Below are 22,194 nucleotides of genomic sequence, written 5' to 3' on the forward strand. Positions count from 1 at the left end.
GCCCTCTGAGCCCTAGGCTGCCTAGTTAGCCTAATGGCGGTACCGACTCTTTATTGCTAGAGATCATTAATGTATATAAATAACAACAGTACAGACAATACGTATAATGATAATAGTAAGTAATAGTGAGGTTATACTCTTAGTGCTGGGAAAGTGGGCGGAGGGACAGTACGTGGCCAACTACAACTACTGCTACAGTGACGGCCCTGACGCCAACGTGACGGCCGCCATCATCAAGTTCTCCACCCAGGCCATACCCCCGCCATACCACTACGCTGGCGCCAAGTACACCAACATCGGCACCTTCGCTGCCTACCAATGGTGTGCTGATGGTGAGACCCCCCCCCCCACTATATGTTAATTCATATCTGTAGTAGTAAGACACTTATCAGGCAGGCTTAATTTATAGAATGACGCCGAAGTAAAAACTTAAAGACTTAATTCTTCGCCTTAAAGGAAACGCAGCATTCTACATTTACAGCGTTACATTACATTATTCTACATTATACAGCGTTATCTACATTATCATTATCAGCGTTACATTAACCCTGAAATGTAACAGGGTTAGAATATATCACTTAAAACTGGAAATGCAGGATCTAAATACGAGACAGATTTGGCAGTCGTGGTTAGTAGAGATCTTAGGAGTTGGTAGAGATCTTAGGGGTTGGTAGAGATCTTAGGGTTGGTAGAGATCTTAGGGGTTGGTAGAGATCTTAGGAGTTGGTAGAGATCTTAGGGGTTGGTAGAGATCTTAGAGAGGGTTAGTAGAGATCTTAGTGGGGTTAGTAATCTTAGGTGGTTAGTAGAGATCTTAGGTGGTTAGTAGAGATCTTAGGGGTTAGTAGACATCTTAGGGGGTTAGTTCATATCTTAGGGGGTTAGTAGACATCGTAGGTGGTTAGTAGACATCTTATGGGGATAGTAGACATCTTATGGGGGATAGTAGACATCTTAGGGGGATAGTAGACATCTTAGAGATTAGTAGACATCTTTGGCGTAAACAAAAAAGTGACAGGTGGCACTGTACCAACGTCATCCAGAGCAAAATCTGGCAATACTGTATGAATCTTCTCTGAATTATCATTATGTTAAGATTAATATGATTATTGCTTGGGGGGGGGGCATATTGGAGGTTGATCATGTCAATAACTAACCAAAATACTTACACTTTAAACCTCCAAATCTTTGGTGATAATGTGTGTGTGTGTGTGTGTGTGTGTGTGTGTGTGTGTGTGTGTGTGTGTGTGTGTGTGTGTGTAAATCACGAAGAAATTAACACGTGATGAACAGTGTTTAACGTGTCAGACCACGAAGGAAGGATTAAGACAGGAATTTCCTCAAGTACTTTTCGTATTTAATAATAGATTCTTCTGAAGATGTATTATTAAATACGAAAGTACTGAAGGAAATTCCTGTATATATATATATATATATATATATATATATATATATATATATATATATATATATATATATATATTATATATATTATAAATATATATATATATATATATATATATATATATATATATATATATATATATATATATATATATATATATATATATATATATATATATATATATATATATATATGTGTGTGTGGGAACCGACCTGTGAGATTTATATTTATTTAATTTATATGAATTTATATTTACGTTAATTTATATACTTCGATAGCAATTTGTATAATGATAAGTGGACTGTATTTCTGCAATAATCTCATAATCTCACAAATCGATCCTCTACACATTAGGGGGGTTTATATTAATTGAATTTATATATATGCAGCCAATCAAACTACAGTATTAGACTACATACATTGAAGAGGTTCCTTATCTTATTGTACAGCAGGCCTTAGTTCACCAGGTATAACCAGGATGTAGACACCACATTTTCCCTCTTTGAGGTAGCTTCCATCACCCTGGTAACTGATGCACAAAGCATGCTTCCTCGTCTTGACCTGTCAAAAGGGCGCTAGCTGTAAAGCCAGAATCCTAATATATGACAGCTATATCAGAGAAAACACTGTACATGGAACCATACAGACCTAGGCTTAATTACCTTTAGTATGAGGCGATCTCGTGCTCTAACTGGTACACCCTACCTAATGACATTAATGGCCATAAATGATAGATAAATGGGTTTCGGCAGAACACTTAACTTGAATTTGTTGACAGCGTGTTGATGATGGTACACCTTTGGTTTCCATAACACTTCGTCCAAGTAAAATTAACAGGAGCCGTATTTGCTCCGGTGAGCCTCTCTGGTCTAAGTACAAACAATGGCTGACCACTCCCTCACCCTGACGCCTGGCTTACATTGTCCAGATGACAGTAAGTGATAGAAGGGTCACATTTACTCTATTTTAATTCTGATAATTAAGTTAATTTATGAGATGTTTTTATGATGGTAAAGTCCAAAGACTAATGTATTTAAGAATAATTCCCACCATAATAGGTGGTGAATTTATAATAGTATGTGGTAATGATATCCCGTTTTCTATAGACGGTAATTCCACTACAAGGTACATTTTCTATGGGTTAACTTGTTTATACAATACAGCAGCAATATTATCTGCCTGTATGTAATATTAAATGGTGTCGGATTTTCCGACAATATATATATATATATATATATATATATATATATATATATATATATATATATATATATATATATATATATATATATATATATATATATATATATATATATATATATATATATATATAATGTATGAATCTTCTCTGAATTATTCATACTTTATATATATAATATATATATATATATATATATATATATATATATATATATATATATATATATATATATATATATATATATATATATATATATCCTGAACCCAGTATGTGCCCCTGTAACCCTTTCCACCCCCGCCCACGGGATGAGTATGGGGTGCAAAATAAAGGCTTAAGCTGAACTGAGTATTGAGAAGGTGTTGTTGTCCACAGTGACCAGGGTCCAGACCACTCTGAAGGTGATCAACGCCTCTGTGGTTCAGTCGGCCGCCACCCGCCAGACCAGGACGAACCTCGTCACTATGGTGAGTAAGGGAGGTATTCCTCAGACTGCCGAGTCGTGAGTAATGCTAACATGACAGCGTGACCCACGCCAGCAGCATAGATCATGCTAGTAGCGTCAGTCATCACCAGTGACTTGTATTCATGTTCTGCAGATGAATAAGGTGGTTCTGCCACAGATGAAGGAAATGGTGTCGGCGCTCAACCTCACCTTGTTCTCCGCTAATGTCACCTACATCAACACCACCACCAGCGCTGCCTCCACCAACGCCACCTCCACCAGCGCTGCCTCCACCAACGCCACCGCCACCAGCGCTGCCTCCACCAACGCCACCGCCACCAACGCCACTAACGCCACCACCTCCACCAACGCCACCTCCACCAACGCCACAGCCACCAACACCACCTCCACCAACGCCACAGCCACCAACACCACCTCCACCAACGCCACCTCTACCAACACCACCACCACCAACGCCACCTCCACCAACGCCACCACCTCCACCAACGCCACCTCCACCAACACCACCTCCACCAACACCACCAACGCCACCAGCAGCGTTGCCTCCAACAACGTCACTTACAACGACTCCGCTTACTTCATGGTGGAGTTCGTGCTGAGAGGCCGCGACGCCTCCTACAAGGACCAGGTGAGCCAGCGGTCTGGAGAAGGACCGAGCGAGGAGGCAGTGGGAGTAAACATGGAGAGAGGAACAAAATATATATAGAGAGAGTGGAAGTATAAAGGCATAGATAGGTAACAGAAGGAGGGAGGGATGGAAGAGGTAAATAAATGGAGGTTAGAATAGAAGAGGGGGAGATGGAGAAAGAGTAGTAAAGAGGGAAGATACAAGAGAGAAGAGAGTAGATAAGACACAACACTGGTAGCGACCTTCATCTGTACACAGTACTTGATTACCTCACCACATCTTAACCAAAGCTCATTACCACAACCCTAATTATATTTATTTGTATAACCCTTGAATCACAATCACAAGAACTACAACTATAACATCCATAACCAAAAGAGCCACAATCAAAACATCCACAATTATAAGAGCCACAACCACAAAAGCCAAACACATAATATCAACAACCACAAACACCACAACTTTAACCACAACTATACTAACTGCCACTATTATAACCATGACTAACAATCGTAGCTGTAACACAACCTCAAAAAAATGGCAACCATACCCACAGCCAATAACAACCAATACTAAACCAACAACAACCACAAACATTAACAGAAATTATTACAACCACAGCAGCGATGACGGGTGAGAGGTGACAGGATGGATGACATACGGAGTGAGAGGTGACAAAATGGATGACAGTAGGAATGAAGGTGACCTGGGAAGTGGTGGAGGCGTGTGAGTGATCTTGTATTCTCCGTCAGGTGGCTGCTGGAGTCTCGGCCGCCCTCGCCAACGACACGAACGTGGACCTCACCGGGATGGTGTACAAAGGTATTGTCCGAACACCGCGAGGCGGGTCCTGGTCCACAGGTAACCAGCAGTAAGTAACCTGGAGCTATGGGAAAAAAGAAAGCTCGTAGCTCTTCAGAATTCGTAAACGGTTTGGTAAATACCGACTAAGCCGCCATGATGGCGGTAAGAGCTCTAGATATCTTACACCTGAGGACACTTAGGTGTTGTGTGTATTAGGCTGCCGGCAGCTGACACCACAAACAGACATTCGGTGTGGACCGACTGTTAGCCAATGTTTACATGTCAGATATAGGCCTATTCGTAGTCAATGTTTACATTTTGGCCAGAGTGGTCTAACACAGTGAGTCACTAATTAATGTATTGCAATGTAACGACTTGTTTAAGTCCTTCAGAACAAATTAGAGCCCCCCTTCAGCACAAGACACTGGCTGCTCAGCACAGGAAAACGAGATTAACAGTGATAGCAACATTACAGCCAGTACATCTGCAAAATATTGTTGTAGATGTAGTCGTCTTATTTCTCTACAGAGTCTTAAGGTCCACAAGTGTACCACCGAACATCTGTCTGTAGGACCTGGAGTGACCTGTGTCTCGGCCTGTACCTAGCAACACGTCCAGAACAAGTGTTGACGGGTTCAATGCAACGTCCACTGCGCCAATATTAGTTAACATTAGTTATTATTATTAGTTAACAATATCAAGATATTTATTATCCTAAACGCTTGGTAATTGACCATTATGGACGCTGGGTTTTTCAAAGTTAACTTTATCATTAACAGTTGTGGCGTGCAGCCAGGATCCTCCAGCGCCACCTGCCACCACTAACCTCACTTCAACTGGCAACTTGGCAGGTGCAACAGCCACTTACACCTGCGGCGCTGGGTACAGGTGAGTGTTCTTCAAGGCAAGGATTCCACTCCTATAAGTACACTTAAGTCCGCAACTCGGCCTTACTCCTCAATGTCTTTCACTCGTATGATCTGTGATCGAAGGTAAAAATTATTCTTGCAATATCTCTCATCCAACCACTGTGAATGGTAGCAGTGCCGTCTTACCCTTGGGAACACTGGACAGTCGACCATGGCCCCTACGATTCTAGGGGGTCCCCATGCTGCCATATTGCCCATGAGAGATCTCTTTGCAGTATAAAGGATAATTACTCGACCCCTCGCTGGAGAGGCCTGGGAATCAACTTCCTATTCAAATTATATATACAACATAAATTTGTGCATAACTATTTGACAGAAATCATGCACTTTAGTGGAGAGTGTCACGTGGGGGGTGGGCGGTCCGGGGCTCTGCTAACACTCGGCTGCTAGGGGCTCAAAGGGCCCAAATACTCAGCCCCTCCGACTCCCTGGATTCACCGGAGTCTCCTTGGTCACACAAGATAGGACCAACAATGCCCACCTCCGCAGGTCTTTGCTTCCACCACAAGGGGGTGCCACTGATTCACCCTGGAAGCCCTTCAGTCAACCACGGGGAAACTGCTGTTAACAGTTCCGGCCTAGACCCGTGGGGGAGTGAAGGAAGACTCAGGCTTACCTATAACCATAGCCTCTCTGAGTCTTGCCTGCCAGACAAAAAAAAGGTTGCAGGAACTCCTTTCCCGCCTGTCTTCTCTATCTTCCTCTTAGCAAGGTCGCCAGCTGGGTTATTATATCTGCACCCCAGCAATGTAGTTCAGTGGGTGTATCATATATCGTTTGTAGCCAGAAATGTATGCTCATAGAGAAATATCACAAATGGAGGCACACTCAAACACAGTAATAAAATGTGTGGATTTACTGACGCAAATTACATGAACACACACACACAATCACAAGTAATACATGAATATGGAATATGGATGATGAGTCTGGAGATCGTCAGCCTCTTCTTCCACGACCTCCAACTCTCCTTCAACTGTGCAGGAAGACAGGAGTCTCACACTCTCACAGGAGGGCCTCTTCACCACGTCGGCACCTCTTCTTCACTGTCCTGCCATCCATACACACTGTCCTCTCTGACAGTCCTGGACACAAGCTGCCTTGCAGCCTATTCTACTATTAAAGTAATAAAGTCTTGCTGCCACATACACAAGTAAATATTGTGGCCTAACTAGCCTACTCATACAAGGGGTAATGGGAGGGAAAAATGATCTACCTTACACTCCTGGCTCACGACGCCTGTCCCTCGATGGTGTGAGGTTCCCACGCTTCCTTGGGTCGATCCTCGACGATCCAGGGCGTTCCACAGGTCCTCAGGTGTCGTGAAGCCTTCGCGTCGTCGCCGTTCCAATCCCTGAGATTCAGCTGCCCCAATCCTGGTTCATCGATGGGCGCTGAGCTAATCACTATCTTTCCCCACACTCGCCTCTCCCACAGGGCGTCGCTCCTTGTCCTAGGCACGGTGTCGTCCTTCCAAGATTCTCAGTGGATGTGACCCCAGTCACAGCTAGCTTGCTCGCCCACCTTCCAGACCTCAACGTCCAGCCAGCGGCGCCGCCCAGCGTCGTCGCCGACTATTTTCCAAGTTTGGGCACTTCTCTGCTCACTGAACTTGGTTCCTCTTTGGCTTCCCAGAAGCGCAGGGTCTCCAATAACTATGGTGGGCAACGAAGGCCAGCTCAATCCACTGAACAAGGCTTGCAGAGCCTCCAATCCTTGAGAGCAGACCGAGGCGCGTCCTGTCGCTTCCACGGTCAGTACAACTCTGACGTTGGCGCCGCCCGGGGCACTCGGTGACGTCATGGCGGGCCCTGATTTGTCGCCCGCGACCTACGTCGGCCAATCCGCGATCGGCATAGTGTCCCTTCCACAAGGTCACATCTGCCGTAGGGGATACTGTTTCATTTATAACAGGGCGCCAATTTTCCTTTATTTACAACTTATAATATAACCTCCTTCCATTAAATGGCAGCCGGTCTGGTCGCCACATATATCATTAGACTCCCTGAACCTCAGAGAATCAGTAGGGAGAGCTGATATGACTCTTTAAGCCGGCAAACGAAAGAAATAGGAGAGGGCACCGTAACATACCCCTCCCCTTAAAATAAGAGTCATATCGGAAGAGCAGCACTCAAGAGGGCAATCTATACTCTTGCTCCCTCCGTTCCTGAAGTGTCACTCCTCCAGTTGGTGACGTGGCTCGTACCACCTTGCCAGTCACTTGCCTCATTGTATCTCCACCTCGCATAGTACCGGGTGTGATGGGTGTTCCCTGAACACCTAGAAGAAATCCTCTCTCCGTGGCTACGAGTGTACTCCCACGGCTCGTTACCACTGTAAGATTCAGTGCATGCAGCGCCTCCACCGCGTCGTGCACTCCGAGATAGTCTTGCATTTCCACTGCGTCCTACAGGTACCCCATGTTTCCTCTCATGATCTCCTCTTCGCCAATCTTCTCTCTTCTCGGTTCCTCTTCTCCCATAGGTGCGTTGTCTCCTCACAGTGGCACTTGTAACCTGTACTCCATCCAGCAGCTTCCTCTCTTCCACACTAGGCTTTTGCGATGGCCCAATGCCCCTCTGGTTAGGCTGGCGCCTACCCTGGGTGTACCTATTCTCTGCTTTCTTCGTATTGCCTTTTCTATACCACTCGCTCCTTCGTTCCCGACGAACATCTTCACTCCTCCATGAGATTCTCTTCCCTGCAGACGTCTTCTTCGGTTCGTGGTTGGGCTCATCCACCTCCCTGTGGCTCACCTCACCACGGTGGTTCATCTTGCACCTACCACTATTCATCTGGCCGGCATAGGGTGCTTTGCGTCGTGGCTCCTCCACTCTGCCCCTCACTGCCGTTCGCTCATCCACTGAGCTTACTTTATTCACGTTTCTGTATGGAGGGAGTGCGGTCTGCAGCCTCTTCACCGCCCCAGGCGTTTGTACAGCTGCTCCTCGCCACTCCTCCACACGCATCATCAGGCTTAGTCGGAGGTCCCCGTCGGGGTTTTCCACAACCTCCGACGACCTCTCTGCACTCTCGCCCTCGTTGTCGTCGCCTCTGGCGACGTTTTCCCTGGCAAAGTCGGCTTCCTCACCACCATCTGGAACGACCGATACCTCACCTGGCAGGGTTGTACCGCTGCTTGCAACATAGGCACTCCTGGCCCAATCGGGTTGTATCCTGCTTCCTCCGAGGTCATTACCCAGCACCATCTGTACATGCTCTAGGGGTAACTTAGGGGCTACAGCTACTATAGCTTTCTCGACTCCGCAGTCGGCAATCAGCTGTACTTCGTGAAGTGGCAACCTGTATTCCTCCCCCACACTGCGTATCCTCACCACTCCCACAGGTGAATCATTAAATTCCTTGGGGAGAATACTCCTGGTTACCATACTTATGTCAGCACCCGTATCTCGAAGCACGGCAACCTCCACTGGGTCTGACCTTCCAAACTTCACGTTGGCCCCGAAAACGAAGGGATGTTCACCCAACTTCATTTCCCAACCATTCACGTTGGGTCCACTATAATATGGGGTGTGAACAAACACTCTCTCCTCTTCCAACATTAATCCTACATTCCTTTGGTGCTCCTCACACTCGCGGGCATAATGTCCTCTCACACCACAGTTGTAGCATCGGCCACCTCCCCTGGGCGGCCACTCGCTAGTCACTCTGGCGGTACCACTTGCAGACGTCCCCTGGGTCCTCCTTGGACTCCCTGACGTCGTATCCGGGACTGCAGCACTTGCTCCCGAGTTAGGTCCACTGCTCACAGCTTGGGGCTTCCTCCCCGCGTCTCTTGAGCTCTTGAACCACGTTACTTCATCGGGCACACTACTCTTGGGAGAGTCCCCACTCGTCCTCGCTCCTCCTGAACTCCTAAAGTTCCCTCCCGACCTTGGGTAAGGCGAGTGTCTGGGCGGCCCCTCCCCCCTGATATGTAGTGCCTCCTCCAGCATGTCGGCTCGGTCCGCTGCAGCCTTCAGGTCCTTAATACCTGCCTCTCTCACCCTTACTCGCAACTCAGGATGGAGCACCGACATGAACTTCTCCATCACTATCAGTCGTTTAACATCATCCACCGACTCCGCTTCCTCCGCCTTCAACCATCATAGGAATTTCCGTTCCATCTCCCTGGCGGTCTCGGCGTAAGTCTTTCCCGACGCTCTTGTACACTCTCTGAACCGCTTCCGGTACATCTCCGGAGTCAGCCGGAATGAGTGGAGAACCGCATTCTTAATCGCGTCATAACTAGTACACTCCTCTAGGTCCAGCATGTTATAGGCTTCCCGGGCCTCTCCAGTCAACCTGCCCTGGACCAGAGCAGCCCAATCATCTTCCGGCCACTCCTTCAGAGTCGCTATCCGTTCAAAGTGTTCGAAGAACGCCTCAGCTTCTTGTGGTTCGAACGTAGGTAAGTCACGTTCCCTTACCTTGAGGTCATCCCGCCGTGCAGGTAGTGAGGGCAGACCACGTTCAACGCGACGCATTTCGACTTCTTTCTTTGCCTTTATCTCCTCCAGTCGCAGTTGTCTCTCTCCTTCTTCTCGCTGCAGCCGAGCTTCTCGCTCCTCTCGCTGCAGCTGCAGCCGTGCTTCTCGCTCACCTCGCTGCAGCTCAGCTGCACGTCCCTCTCGCTGCATTTGCGCTTCTCTTTCCTCTCGTCGCAGCTGGGCTTCCAGTTGCATCTTCATTATTTCCAGTTGCAGGCTCCTCTTACTACAGCTGGACCTTCCACTGCTCCCATGTTCACTGTGAATTCTCTCCACACTGATAGGCGCTTGGGGTGGCCCTAGTCGGGACGGTTCACCTTGCGACGGCTCTCCTCGGGACGGCTCCTCTTGAGATGGCTCCTCTCCCGTCGCTTCCTCTCGAGCTGTGAGCTGTGCCATGATCTCTATCCTTCGCTCCGCTACCTTAGTCGTCCTCAACCTGATCCCAAAGTGGTTTGCCACTTGTTGGAGCTGGGCCTTGGTACACCCTTCCAAAATTCTCTCGTCCCTTGTGTCAATAAATTTTTTTTACTTTGTCTTCCTCCATCTCTATATCATTGAGCATACACGACAGCACAGACAAGTTAGTAGGCACTAATTTCACCGTTTCAGTCCCTTATCTGGTTGAGTAACAGTACCACCGAATTCACTGGCCACACTGTATTAGTACCCTGGCAACACTTGTCTTGCAATTTGGTCCACACTGTAGCTTGATCCACGCTTCCTGGCGAAGTTCCCAGTTCTTGGCTACTGGGGTTCGTATCCTGGCGAGGTCGCCAGTTCTCTTGTCACGTGGGGGGTGGGCGGTCCGGGGCTCTGCTAACACTCGGCTGCTAGGGGCTCAAAGGGCCCAAATACTCAGCCCCTCTGACTCCCTGGATTCACCGGAGTCTCCTTGGTCACACAAGATAGGACCAACAATGCCCACCTCCGCAGGTCTTTGCTTCCACCACAAGGGGGTGCCACTGATTCACCCTGGAAGCCCTTCAGTCAACCACGGGGAAACTGCTGTTAACAGTTCCGGCCTAGACCCGTGGGGGAGTGAAGGAAGACTCAGGCTTACCTATAACCATAGCCTCTCTGAGTCTTGCCTGCCAGACAAAAAAAAGGTTGCAGGAACTCCTTTCCCGCCTGTCTTCTCTATCTTCCTCTTAGCAAGGTCGCCAGCTGGGTTATTATATCTGCACCCCAGCAATGTAGTTCAGTGGGTGTATCATATATCGTTTGTAGCCAGAAATGTATGCTCATAGAGAAATATCACAAATGGAGGCACACTCAAACACAGTAATAAAATGTGTGGATTTACTGACGCAAATTACATGAACACACACACACAATCACAAGTAATACATGAATATGGAATATGGATGATGAGTCTGGAGATCGTCAGCTTCTTCTTCCACGACCTCCAACTCTCCTTCAACTGTGCAGGAAGACAGGAGTCTCACACTCTCACAGGAGGGCCTCTTCACCACGTCGGCACCTCTTCTTCACTGTCCTGCCATCCATACACACTGTCCTCTCTGACAGTCCTGGACACAAGCTGCCTTGCAGCCTATTCTACTATTAAAGTAATAAAGTCTTGCTGCCACATACACAAGTAAATATTGTGGCCTAACTAGCCTACTCATACAAGGGGTAATGGGAGGGAAAAATGATCTACCTTACACTCCTGGCTCACGACGCCTGTCCCTCGATGGTGTGAGGTTCCCACGCTTCCTTGGGTCGATCCTCGACGATCCAGGGCGTTCCACAGGTCCTCAGGTGTCGTGAAGCCTTCGCGTCGTCGCCGTTCCAATCCCTGAGATTCAGCTGCCCCAATCCTGGTTCATCGATGGGCGCTGAGCTAATCACTATCTTTCCCCACACTCGCCTCTCCCACAGGGCGTCGCTCCTTGTCCTAGGCACGGTGTCGTCCTTCCAAGATTCTCAGTGGATGTGACCCCAGTCACAGCTAGCTTGCTCGCCCACCTTCCAGACCTCAACGTCCAGCCAGCGGCGCCGCCCAGCGTCGTCGCCGACTATTTTCCAAGTTTGGGCACTTCTCTGCTCACTGAACTTGGTTCCTCTTTGGCTTCCCAGAAGCGCAGGGTCTCCAATAACTATGGTGGGCAACGAAGGCCAGCTCAATCCACTGAACAAGGCTTGCAGAGCCTCCAATCCTTGAGAGCAGACCGAGGCGCGTCCTGTCGCTTCCACGGTCAGTACAACTCTGACGTTGGCGCCGCCCGGGGCACTCGGTGACGTCATGGCGGGCCCTGATTTGTCGCCCGCGACCTACGTCGGCCAATCCGCGATCGGCATAGTGTCCCTTCCACAAGGTCACATCTGCCGTAGGGGATACTGTTTCATTTATAACAGGGCGCCAATTTTCCTTTATTTACAACTTATAATATAACCTCCTTCCATTAAATGGCAGCCGGTCTGGTCGCCACATATATCATTAGACTCCCTGAACCTCAGAGAATCAGTAGGGAGAGCTGATATGACTCTTTAAGCCGGCAAACGAAAGAAATAGGAGAGGGCACCGTAACAAGAGGCGGGGACTATAATCTCGCTAGGGGCCCCAGTGCATTGCCTTTTCCAGGGTCTACAATACAGTTAACATGGCTCTCACTGGTAGTGCGAAAACATAGCTTCTTGCATGCTCAGCGTTCGATCCCCGATGGTCTAAGTGGGTGGGCACCGTTCCTTCACTTCGTCCTCATTTCTCGTTATCTTGTTCTAATATATCTTCCAAGTGATATATAGTCATACTGGCCTAGCGCTTTCTTATAATTACGTTTGCAACCTCAGAACTCTGTTATTATACTACACAAATTTTCCAGCTCTTCATTGTGGGTGAATAATTTTGAATTAACTCATTAGGCTGCCGTCTTACACTTTTCAACTCATTAACCTTGTTTAACAGCTTACTTAGCATCACACAAATTATTTAGCAGTAGATCCTAACTAGTGTCTGGACTACTCAGAGACACACCGAACATCACCCTTGAGTCTTGCACTACAATATAACCTGCTTCCCAGGAACCTGATCAACTATGGGCCTAGGCTTACTTCAATCTCGCCTGTTTTTATTTCAATGATTCTTGTCTCTTAATCTTTTTCATTTCATAGTAATTTATATTGATTCTTTCAAGTTAATATATAATGTCTTATCAACACAACATTAGTACTCTTCTAGTCATATTAAGCTGATCTATTACTAAATACTGTACTTATCTGTAGGAACATAATGAGATGGTCAGAATCAATCAGAATCAATCCATGCGCTGCTCAGACTGACGGCTGGTTACACAGCCCGTCCTCCTTAGATATCCTACCGTCAAGAAACTGTCGTACTAAGGTGCCCTTATCCTAACCTACCAGAGGACCCAAAACGGAAAACGGGACAGTATGTCAATTTCGCGAGCCACTACCATTTTTAGGTACGACAATTTTTGCCCTTAGGTAGAGTATGCATTAAAATGCGACGTTCTATTAGGAGGACGGGTTACGCATGCTTCAGCCTCGAGTCTCTCTTACCTATTGCCACATTGTGAAGTTCGGACCTCTTACATTTTTCTAGATATAGGGGAATATCTGTATTCAAACATAACCTAAAACCCAACTCTTACTTCCAAAACCTTGAACACAAATATGGTACAGAAATGTAACCTCATTCTTTCTCAGCTAAGCTTAATCCCAGATCTAAGCTTAATCCCAGATTTAATGTTGCACACTCCCTTTCTTTATTAGTTACATTAATCCATTAAATTATTCAATCTTGTATAATGATATTAATCCAAGCTTTCACTTGCTCAGAAGTCACACAAAACTGTATGTAGGCTTTCACGGAGATATGTTTAGCTTCGTAAATTATCACCGAGACCGGACTGCATAGAACTAATATCGGCTCAGATACAGCTTTGTTAATGTAAGCCACCAAAATATGCCAGTATCATACTGAGCTCTTCATATTCTTGGTCTTCTAATGAGCCAATTGGTAACCCTTCGAGGAGGACCTTGTGCTGTCAGCTACATACCTCATGACACCAAGATTGTTGTCATATCACCAGTATTTAGCCCATTCACAGGTTGGACGAACTCCTGATCTTTTCGAAAAGTCAGTCAATCCCTAAAAATAGTCAAGCGAACCTTAGGCTTCAAGGAAAAGATGGCAGCTCTTTAACTATAAAACTCTGGTGCTCTCCCACTTGAATTAATGTATCCAAGCATAGAGATCTCATCTTCAGAACATATCAGCTTTGGAGAAAGTTCAACACCGGACAACAAAAATCATCTATCATACCAGGAACGGTTGAGGACCACAGGCCAACAACACTGCAAACCAGACATGACAAGGGTGATCTCATCGAAACTTAAAATACTGAACAAATTGGAGATATTGGTCCAGACCACTTCTTTAAAAGGTCAGATGTAACACATAAGGAACAACGGTTTCAAGCTCAACAAACTACAATGAAGAACGAAAACAGGAGATGCTTTTTCACCCATAGGGCTTCGTTCACCCATAAGACACCCGTGGAACCTCATACCCGCTGAAGCCGTAAATGCCAAAACAATGCTGCAATTAAAAATTCAGTTGGATAAAATCATCAAGACAAATGGAGGGCCCGTTCAGAAGCCGCCGGCTTCCTGTCCTCGTCGAGCCCATTAATGAAATGGGTCCCATGTAAATTCAGATAGTGAAACGATCCTGTCCTCCACTTGTTATCGTGCCTCTAATCCTGTCCTCCACTTGTTATCGTGCCCCTAATCCTGTCCTTGTCGATCGAACCCAGGACCACATGATCACGTGCCCAGCGTGCTGTCCGCTCGGCCACCGGCTCCCCTGTGTGTGTGCGTGTGTAATTACCTAAGTGTAGTTACAGGATGAGAGCTATATTACGTAGTGTGTGTGCATGTGTGTGTGAGCGTGTGGGGGGGGGGAGAGGAAGGGAGTATTTGAGTGATCACCTGGGAGATAGTTGCCAAGAGACTCGACAACAATGTCTCTTATACATCAATACTGACACAGACTTACCACCACAACTAAGTATCACCACATATACTAATAAGGAGGTTCTTCTAAGCACTCAATAATCTCATTTCAAGCCGGCCGTGCTGCTCTGAATGAGATACCCTAATTACTAGGTTTGCGAGGAAGTAATAATTCCTAGGCTTGCGAGGTAGTAAATTAACAAATATTATGCAACACAATAACACGGTTTCGAATGCATCAAATGCAGCCTAATCACAGAACCGCCTGCTCTCAACCACCAAGAAACATATCTATTATGTAATGGTAGATTACACACCATAAAATCAAATCAAGCCTTGTTGAAGTAACAAGGAAAAATTACACTGCACATTATACAAATAAATTTACTAACACAGTGCTAATAATTACATTATTGTATAAAAAGATAACAGTGTATAAATTACAAATGTGATCCCATCAAATAACATGCTGAGAGACAATCAGTGTATAATCCCCTACAGTACGCACACCGTTAGGCTAGCCGCACTATAAACTTCCCATATGAGCCAGACACTGATCTCTAAAACTGGCTTATATCAATTAAATAAACACTATCGTGAATAATACCGAAAACGCAATGTGTGTTAATAATTCGATAAATAAATCATGCGTAAATCAAATCACGAAAGCCCTGAACAAAAAATATACTTATTTCAAATACTTTGAAGTAAACATTCCATTGGCACTTATTTCTTCATCAAATTGGTTATACTCAGAGTGGCAGCCAATATACACAAAACTAAGCAAATATACTCTATAGGCACTTAACTGAGAACAATACGTCACCTCTACCTAACAGGAGAAACACCTATCTACTCCAAAACTATATTTACCCGAGGGCCACTATCTCTCTAGTGGCCTCGACAAGGACAGAAAGCCGGCGGCTTGTTAAAGGTTCTCCCATTTGTCAGGATAATTTTATAGAACTAGATTTCGAAATTCAGGAATATTTTGGTATTTATGGCATCGGCGGGTAGGCGGTTCTATGGCTTTATAACAATATGGGTACTGACCGAGTTGTTCTTGGGTGGGGGGGGGGTGAAAAGCCTCTCCTGTTTACTGCCCTGCATTGTAGTTTGTTGAGACTGAACCTGTTGCTCCTTGTTCGTGTTGCATCTGACTGCAACGTTACAATATGAGCCGTGTCATGTCTGTGTGCAGCGTTGTTAGTCCTGTGGCCCTCAACTGTTCCTGGTATGAGAGTGGACTTGGTTCAGGAATGATTTTTGTCGACCGGTGTTGAACTTTCTCCAAAGCTGATATGTCCTGAAGATAGGGTCTCCATGCTTGGATACAATAATTCAAGCGAGGGCGCACCAGATTTATACAATTATATAATTGCATATAACGACCTAAGTCTAGTTACTGACGATACACAACTGTACTTAATCTAATTGGCAGGACGCCAAGGTTGTCTCAAAGAAACCCTGGTACCTGTTATTGTCTTGTAATGTTAGTTTGCTTTACTATTATTGAGCCCTACCAGGCGGTACGCTCCGCCACCCGTCCAGTTACTGACCCAACATACGAGACGCTGACGTCATTATATAGATTATCATGTGACCTATAATCTTGCGACCTGTTATTATAGCTTGTTATATGTTATCTTGCAATCTGTAAACATGCCGATTGTTATTATGCTACCAATTATCATGTAACTACTGTAAACAAGTGACCTTTTATCTTCTGTCCAGGTTGAATACCCTGTCAGACACCCTGGTGTCTCTGTGTGACCACTCCACCACCGTCTGGACCCCCATCCCGGCCAACCTCTCCTGTATCGTAGGTGTGTGATCACCCACCCTCACAGTGAACATATGCCAGCAACCATCTTTGCTATTTTCCTTATAAATATATTCTTATCTTATTACAAAGGCCAATATAACAAGTCATTATTACCTATAACAAGGGTCATTATTACTTATAACAAGGGTCATTATTACCTATAACAAGGGTCATTATATATAACAAGGGGCCATTACCGCCAATAAGGATAATAATGTTTAAAAGCACCAATATCTTAGAGAGTCCTCGTGTATTGACCAGACATGCGGTGTGTGGGTCCCCCGCCCCTCCCCCCCGCCAACGCCTCCTACACCTGGGACCGAAAGAACCTGGAGCAGTTCACCCAAGTCAACTACACCTGTATGCCCAGCTTCAGGTGAGCGGACAGCTGGTTAATGATGGCCAGGCCCAGGAAGGTAAGGGTAAAAGCAGGAGAGGAGAGGGAGAGTAGGTAGTACGGGGCAGAGTAAGGGGAGAGCAAGGGAGATGGAAAGTAGGGATGGAGGGGAGGCAAGAAGAGGGGAAGTTAGGAATAGAGGGAGGGAGGGGCAGGAATGAGTAATACAGATTATAACAAAAAGTCTCTACCATGAACGTTACTAACAGAGCTGTTTGGCATTGTCTTCAGGGCGACAGAAGGAACGTTCCAGACGTCTCAGTGTGTGAACAAGAACTGGACGAACATCTCTTCAACTTTCCAGTAAGTTACAAACATTACTGGTGCATGTCAGAAGCTATAACATACTTCACGCTCTCTCTTTCCTACAATACAATAACTTGACAATACCAAATACAGTATTCTATCTTGTCCATACAATTTGACTTGCTGCTGTATGTGTATGTTGGGATTAAGGCCGCGAGCTATGTGCTGGAGTTATGTGTATACCATGAGCTAGGCTCCCTCCTCTTGTTATAAAGACTTTCTGGAATCTTCCTTCTCATTTTCTGTTAATGCGTCCTCTTCTTACCTTCAGTTCCATGCTGAAGACAGTTTATTTAGTGTTGTTTTTTTCCTGCTGTAGTTTGATTTTTGAGAGATTTTATCTCAGAAGAGCTGCACAAGAGCCAACACAAAGTGCCAGGTGTGAGATAAATACTTCCAACTGAAATATAGGTGAGAGCAAATGTCGGAGTTCAGTTACCTGATACTCCAAATCATTAGGTCGTTGACTCCTCAATTGCTGGTAGTAGTCTTGAGGGGTAGTAGTCACTGGGTTCTCACACCAAATTTAATATTCGGTGTTTAGGCTATGATTAGGTTCAAGTCCAGAAGCCGACACTCATTAAATGTAAGATGTAGTATTAGTTGTAGCAGCCTGAGTTATGCTACAACTCAGTAGTATTAGTTGTAGCAGCCTGAGTAATGCCCCCCCCCTGTGGGGGGGGGGGCATTACTCTTGAAAGGCGCTGACATTAAGGTCTTATTTGGCAACAATAACAGGTTATTAATAAAACTTAATACTAATACAAGGGCACAACAGTTTAACGTTATGGTACTGTCCTGAGTGACACTTTGACCGCTAACAAATACCTGGGTAGTGGGACTACTGTCACACCGCCACTCTCGGTACTGTCACATCACTCTCGGCTGGTCTAAGAGAACAGGTCTCAGCACTCTTGCATGGGCAACACAAGACCAATGAACTAACTGAACATCGGGTGTGCATTAGGACTCAAATATACAATCCAAAATAATGCAGTAAAACAATTTGATCAATTAAAACAACAACAAAATTAAACAAAGCAAGACCTGTCACTGAGACATTCTTCGGTAAATCAAATTACTTACGTTAACACACGTCCCTATGGACGGCAGTCAATTAAACACAATTAATTAACCAATTGTGTAAAAGTTCTTTTGCACAGACCAGAACAATTGATTACAATCAAATGAAAATAAACAATTACTTAATTACGTTAATTACTGCCATCTAGACAATTATCAATCAAATATAATTTGCGTTAATTACAATCTGTCACTCAGTCAATCTATCAAAACAGTAATGCTTCACAGTAATTCTATACTCTGTCACATAGACAATTAAACAATCAGTGAGTAATTACATTAATTCCCGTTACACTGACAGTTAATCAGTCAAGATGAATAACGTGACTGACCCTATCACACAGACAGCTTGCCAAACAAGAATTTGTTAACACTTTACTAATTACGTTAAGTACACTGTCTCAATGACATCTATCAAAACATTGAATTACATTCATTGACTTTTCAATCACTATAATTAAAGATTATAATATTGCTTATCACCAAGACGAGTCAGAACACGATAACAGTTGACACTTCAGTTCACAAGGCCCAAATCACACAATAAATGATATTACAGATTAATTATTAATCACAATATAATTAATCGCGGGGTATTGACTTAAAATCAGGCGAGAACCCAAAAGGGAAGACAGACCAAGAGGTGGGCCGAGGGGGATGATGTTCTACGGTTTCTAAATATTAAAATATATGTTTTTATATAAATACTATATATTTATATAAAATATATCTCAAAATTATTAACTATGAATTAAGACAACGGCTGTCTATAAATGTCTCATGCATAAATATTTTAAATTAATTGACAATTAATTAAAAAAAGTTACCATATCTCATTTAATTTGAACTATCACCCATTAACACGTGTTCATTTTCTCTCATTTTTACGTTATGCCCTCGTTAAAAACTGTATATCTTCTTGTACAATTTCTATGTTACCTTCCTTTTATTTAGTATTAAGTGTCTACCTCATAAAACTTTTGAACAACCTAACTTGATGAACAAATCCACAAGATAATCCCGGACGTAGGTTCGAACCCTCATCACGACCCTTGTGGACGTGTTCATTTGATGCATCACGCTATTGTGATTTATGTGTGTATGCCTAACTGAATTATTTCAAATTAAGTCCGAAACGCTTTCAATATTAGTGGTCTAATTAACTCTTCATACATGATAACAAATATTAAACCACTGTATTATATTCTTTTGTATATTTTTAAATAAAAATGATTATAATTATTAGGTATTATTATTATAATGAGTGTGTGTGTGTGTGTTACAGGTGCGAGTACTACGGGTGTGGGTCGCTGCCTCCACAGGTGCCCGACAACGCCATCCTCACCTGGAACACCTTGATGACACAGAACACCGTCGCTACCTACACCTGTATGGATGGCTACTTGTAAGCCCCTCTCTTCTCTCCCACAGTTAAAACAAAGTCAACATTTGCATATTTAACAATGCCTGTAATATCACAGCAACACTTAGTTAAATTGTCTCACGTTCGAAGTTAAGAGAGTTAGTTGTGTACTACTGTTGTTAGTTAAGCATCTGAAATAATTATGTTTCCCCCGCGCCTTAATGGTGCACAGAGCCACCGGGTCGTCGAGCTCCGTGAAGCTGAGTTGCACCAACAAGACCTGGGGAGACCTGCCTCCCAAGTTTGGCTGCATCAGCAGCGCTTATGCCTTTAGAACTCAGGTGATCATCGATGACATTGACTACTTCCTGGTCATCACCATCCCCTCGCTCGTAGGTACGCCATCCTCCTCCTCCTACACTCCCTCTCTTATGATGCAATATTGTTATAACCTTTGTTATTATTATTATTATTATTATTATTACGGCCGTGACGTCAGTAATTACCACACTCGTTATACTTGGCCTCATTATATAAATGAATGTGACAAAATCGCGGAATTCAGAGATAACACCTTCAATGGTGTCGAAGAAATGTGTAAGTACTTCATTCATAATGATGTGCTGCCGGGAATCTTAGCGAAGTATCCAAACATTGCTTACTGTAGGTAATGCATGCACATGACTGTAAAGCTGCCGCCCAGTTGGGTGGGTGTGGAGCAAGACTAGTAACTGTGTGACTCACCATAGATGTAAAGTGCCTTGTATAGTGACTGTTGTGAGCCTTTTGTTGAATCACTTGTGATATACAAATTATTGATAATATGTATTTGTGCACATGAATGTATATATATGTACACGCGTATGTAACATTAACAATTGTGTAACTATCTTCACAAGACTGTCACTTCCTTAGCTAAAGGAACTCTGGGGTTCAGTTCCTGAGCCCAGTATGTGCCCCCTGTAACCTTTTCCATCACCTCCCCCCACGGGATGGGTATAGGGTGCATAATAAAGGCTGAAATTAAAATTGCAAATAAGGGTAAGAGTGTTTCTCACCAGTACTAAATGTTTCTCACCAGTACTGTCCCTCACCCACCAGCACTGTCCCTCACTCACTATTCTCCAGCAGAAGCTTTTAGTCAATATTTTAGTTCTACTTTGTGACCCTGACGGCCCGTGTTGATGAAGGGCTGTGACCCCACACAATGAAGTACTCTAACGAAGCTGTGTAATTACTGTTGATTGTTGAACATAATTCAATCTTAACGGATGGGCTTACCAGTCCGAGGGTGAACTGGTATCACAGGCACCATATCAGGGTGGGGTGGGGGGGCAGATCCACAAGTAGTGTTAGGTTGTTGTTGGTGATTTAGGGGCGACGACGATCGTGGGGTCGAATGCGTCCCGGCGTATCCGTGAAGGGTTAATTGCGAGGCCCGGAAAGGTGAAACGCCAAACCTAATCGCAAAACAAGTGATGCCAATCACTGGAACCTAATATGCCTCGCGACAAAGAAACGCAGACAGATTATTGGGGAGCCCCAGGAGTCCCTCAGGGGGACAAGCACCGGTCCCGCCCCACACAGAGAACACAGCGTAGCAAAACCAAAAATGCGGCCCCCAGCTAAAACGCAAAAGTCATCCAGTGTCCTCCGGCAGAGCAGAAACTAGCCACTTACGTGTGCAGCTGAGGGCACACCAGGAGCCCATCAGGAGCCCGCCAACCCCCGGCGCCTCTCGGCCAAGCCGGCCCCCGAACACCGTCACCCCGCCGGGAGAACCAGCCAGAAAACATAAAAAAAAAAAAAAACTAGCAACAACCCGGTGGCCCAAGGCGATATGTGCGCCAAGCGACGTACAACCGGACCGTTGAAGATGAATGCCAAACGGCATTATCAAATCCAAAATCGCAAAACAAACGTGAACCGACGGCTCCCAAGCGGAGGAGGCGTCCGGACGTCCGCTCGGCGTCAAGGGTGAACCAGCAGTCCATAGTGTCAGGTTGGACCTCTACCGTCATAAGATCATGTAAACATGTTTTCAACTGCTACCACAAATTTTGCTATAAATTATAACGTCGAATTTGTTGTGTATGCCACAGCTTGTTATAATGCACTTTGTGGTGTGGTGGTTAACGATCTCATTAGCTCGCCTTACATGGAGAACGACACGGGTTTGAGCCCTGGGCAGGTGGGGAGATGTGAGCACCGTTCCCCTCCCTGTTCGTCCTCGTTGACTGGACAGCAACTGGTGGCACTGGCAGCGTGCCCTCGTGTACACACTGGACAAATATTCCCTTAATATAACTGCCGCCTT

The 22,194-nt window shown here is 45.1% G+C and overlaps 1 protein-coding gene across 4 annotated transcripts in view; it reads left to right on the top strand.

Moving 5' to 3' along the window:
- Positions 1-22,194, top strand: part of LOC123757945 (uncharacterized) — a 36,748-nt gene that overhangs the window by 12,300 nt on the left and 2,254 nt on the right. For all 4 annotated transcript variants that reach the window (XM_069338764.1, XM_069338763.1, XM_069338765.1 and 1 more), the window contains exons 3-12: positions 144-332; positions 2,979-3,070; positions 3,203-3,697; positions 4,450-4,519; positions 5,281-5,389; positions 16,638-16,729; positions 16,990-17,104; positions 17,357-17,428; positions 19,800-19,919; positions 20,110-20,273. In XM_069338764.1, coding sequence (XP_069194865.1) covers positions 144-332; positions 2,979-3,070; positions 3,203-3,697; positions 4,450-4,519; positions 5,281-5,389; positions 16,638-16,729; positions 16,990-17,104; positions 17,357-17,428; positions 19,800-19,919; positions 20,110-20,273 — 1,518 coding nt within the window. The remainder of the gene's footprint in view (positions 1-143; positions 333-2,978; positions 3,071-3,202; positions 3,698-4,449; positions 4,520-5,280; positions 5,390-16,637; positions 16,730-16,989; positions 17,105-17,356; positions 17,429-19,799; positions 19,920-20,109; positions 20,274-22,194) is intronic.

The sequence above is a fragment of the Procambarus clarkii genome, chromosome 40, assembly GCF_040958095.1.
Source record: "Procambarus clarkii isolate CNS0578487 chromosome 40, FALCON_Pclarkii_2.0, whole genome shotgun sequence".
Classification (NCBI taxonomy): domain Eukaryota; kingdom Metazoa; phylum Arthropoda; class Malacostraca; order Decapoda; family Cambaridae; genus Procambarus; species Procambarus clarkii.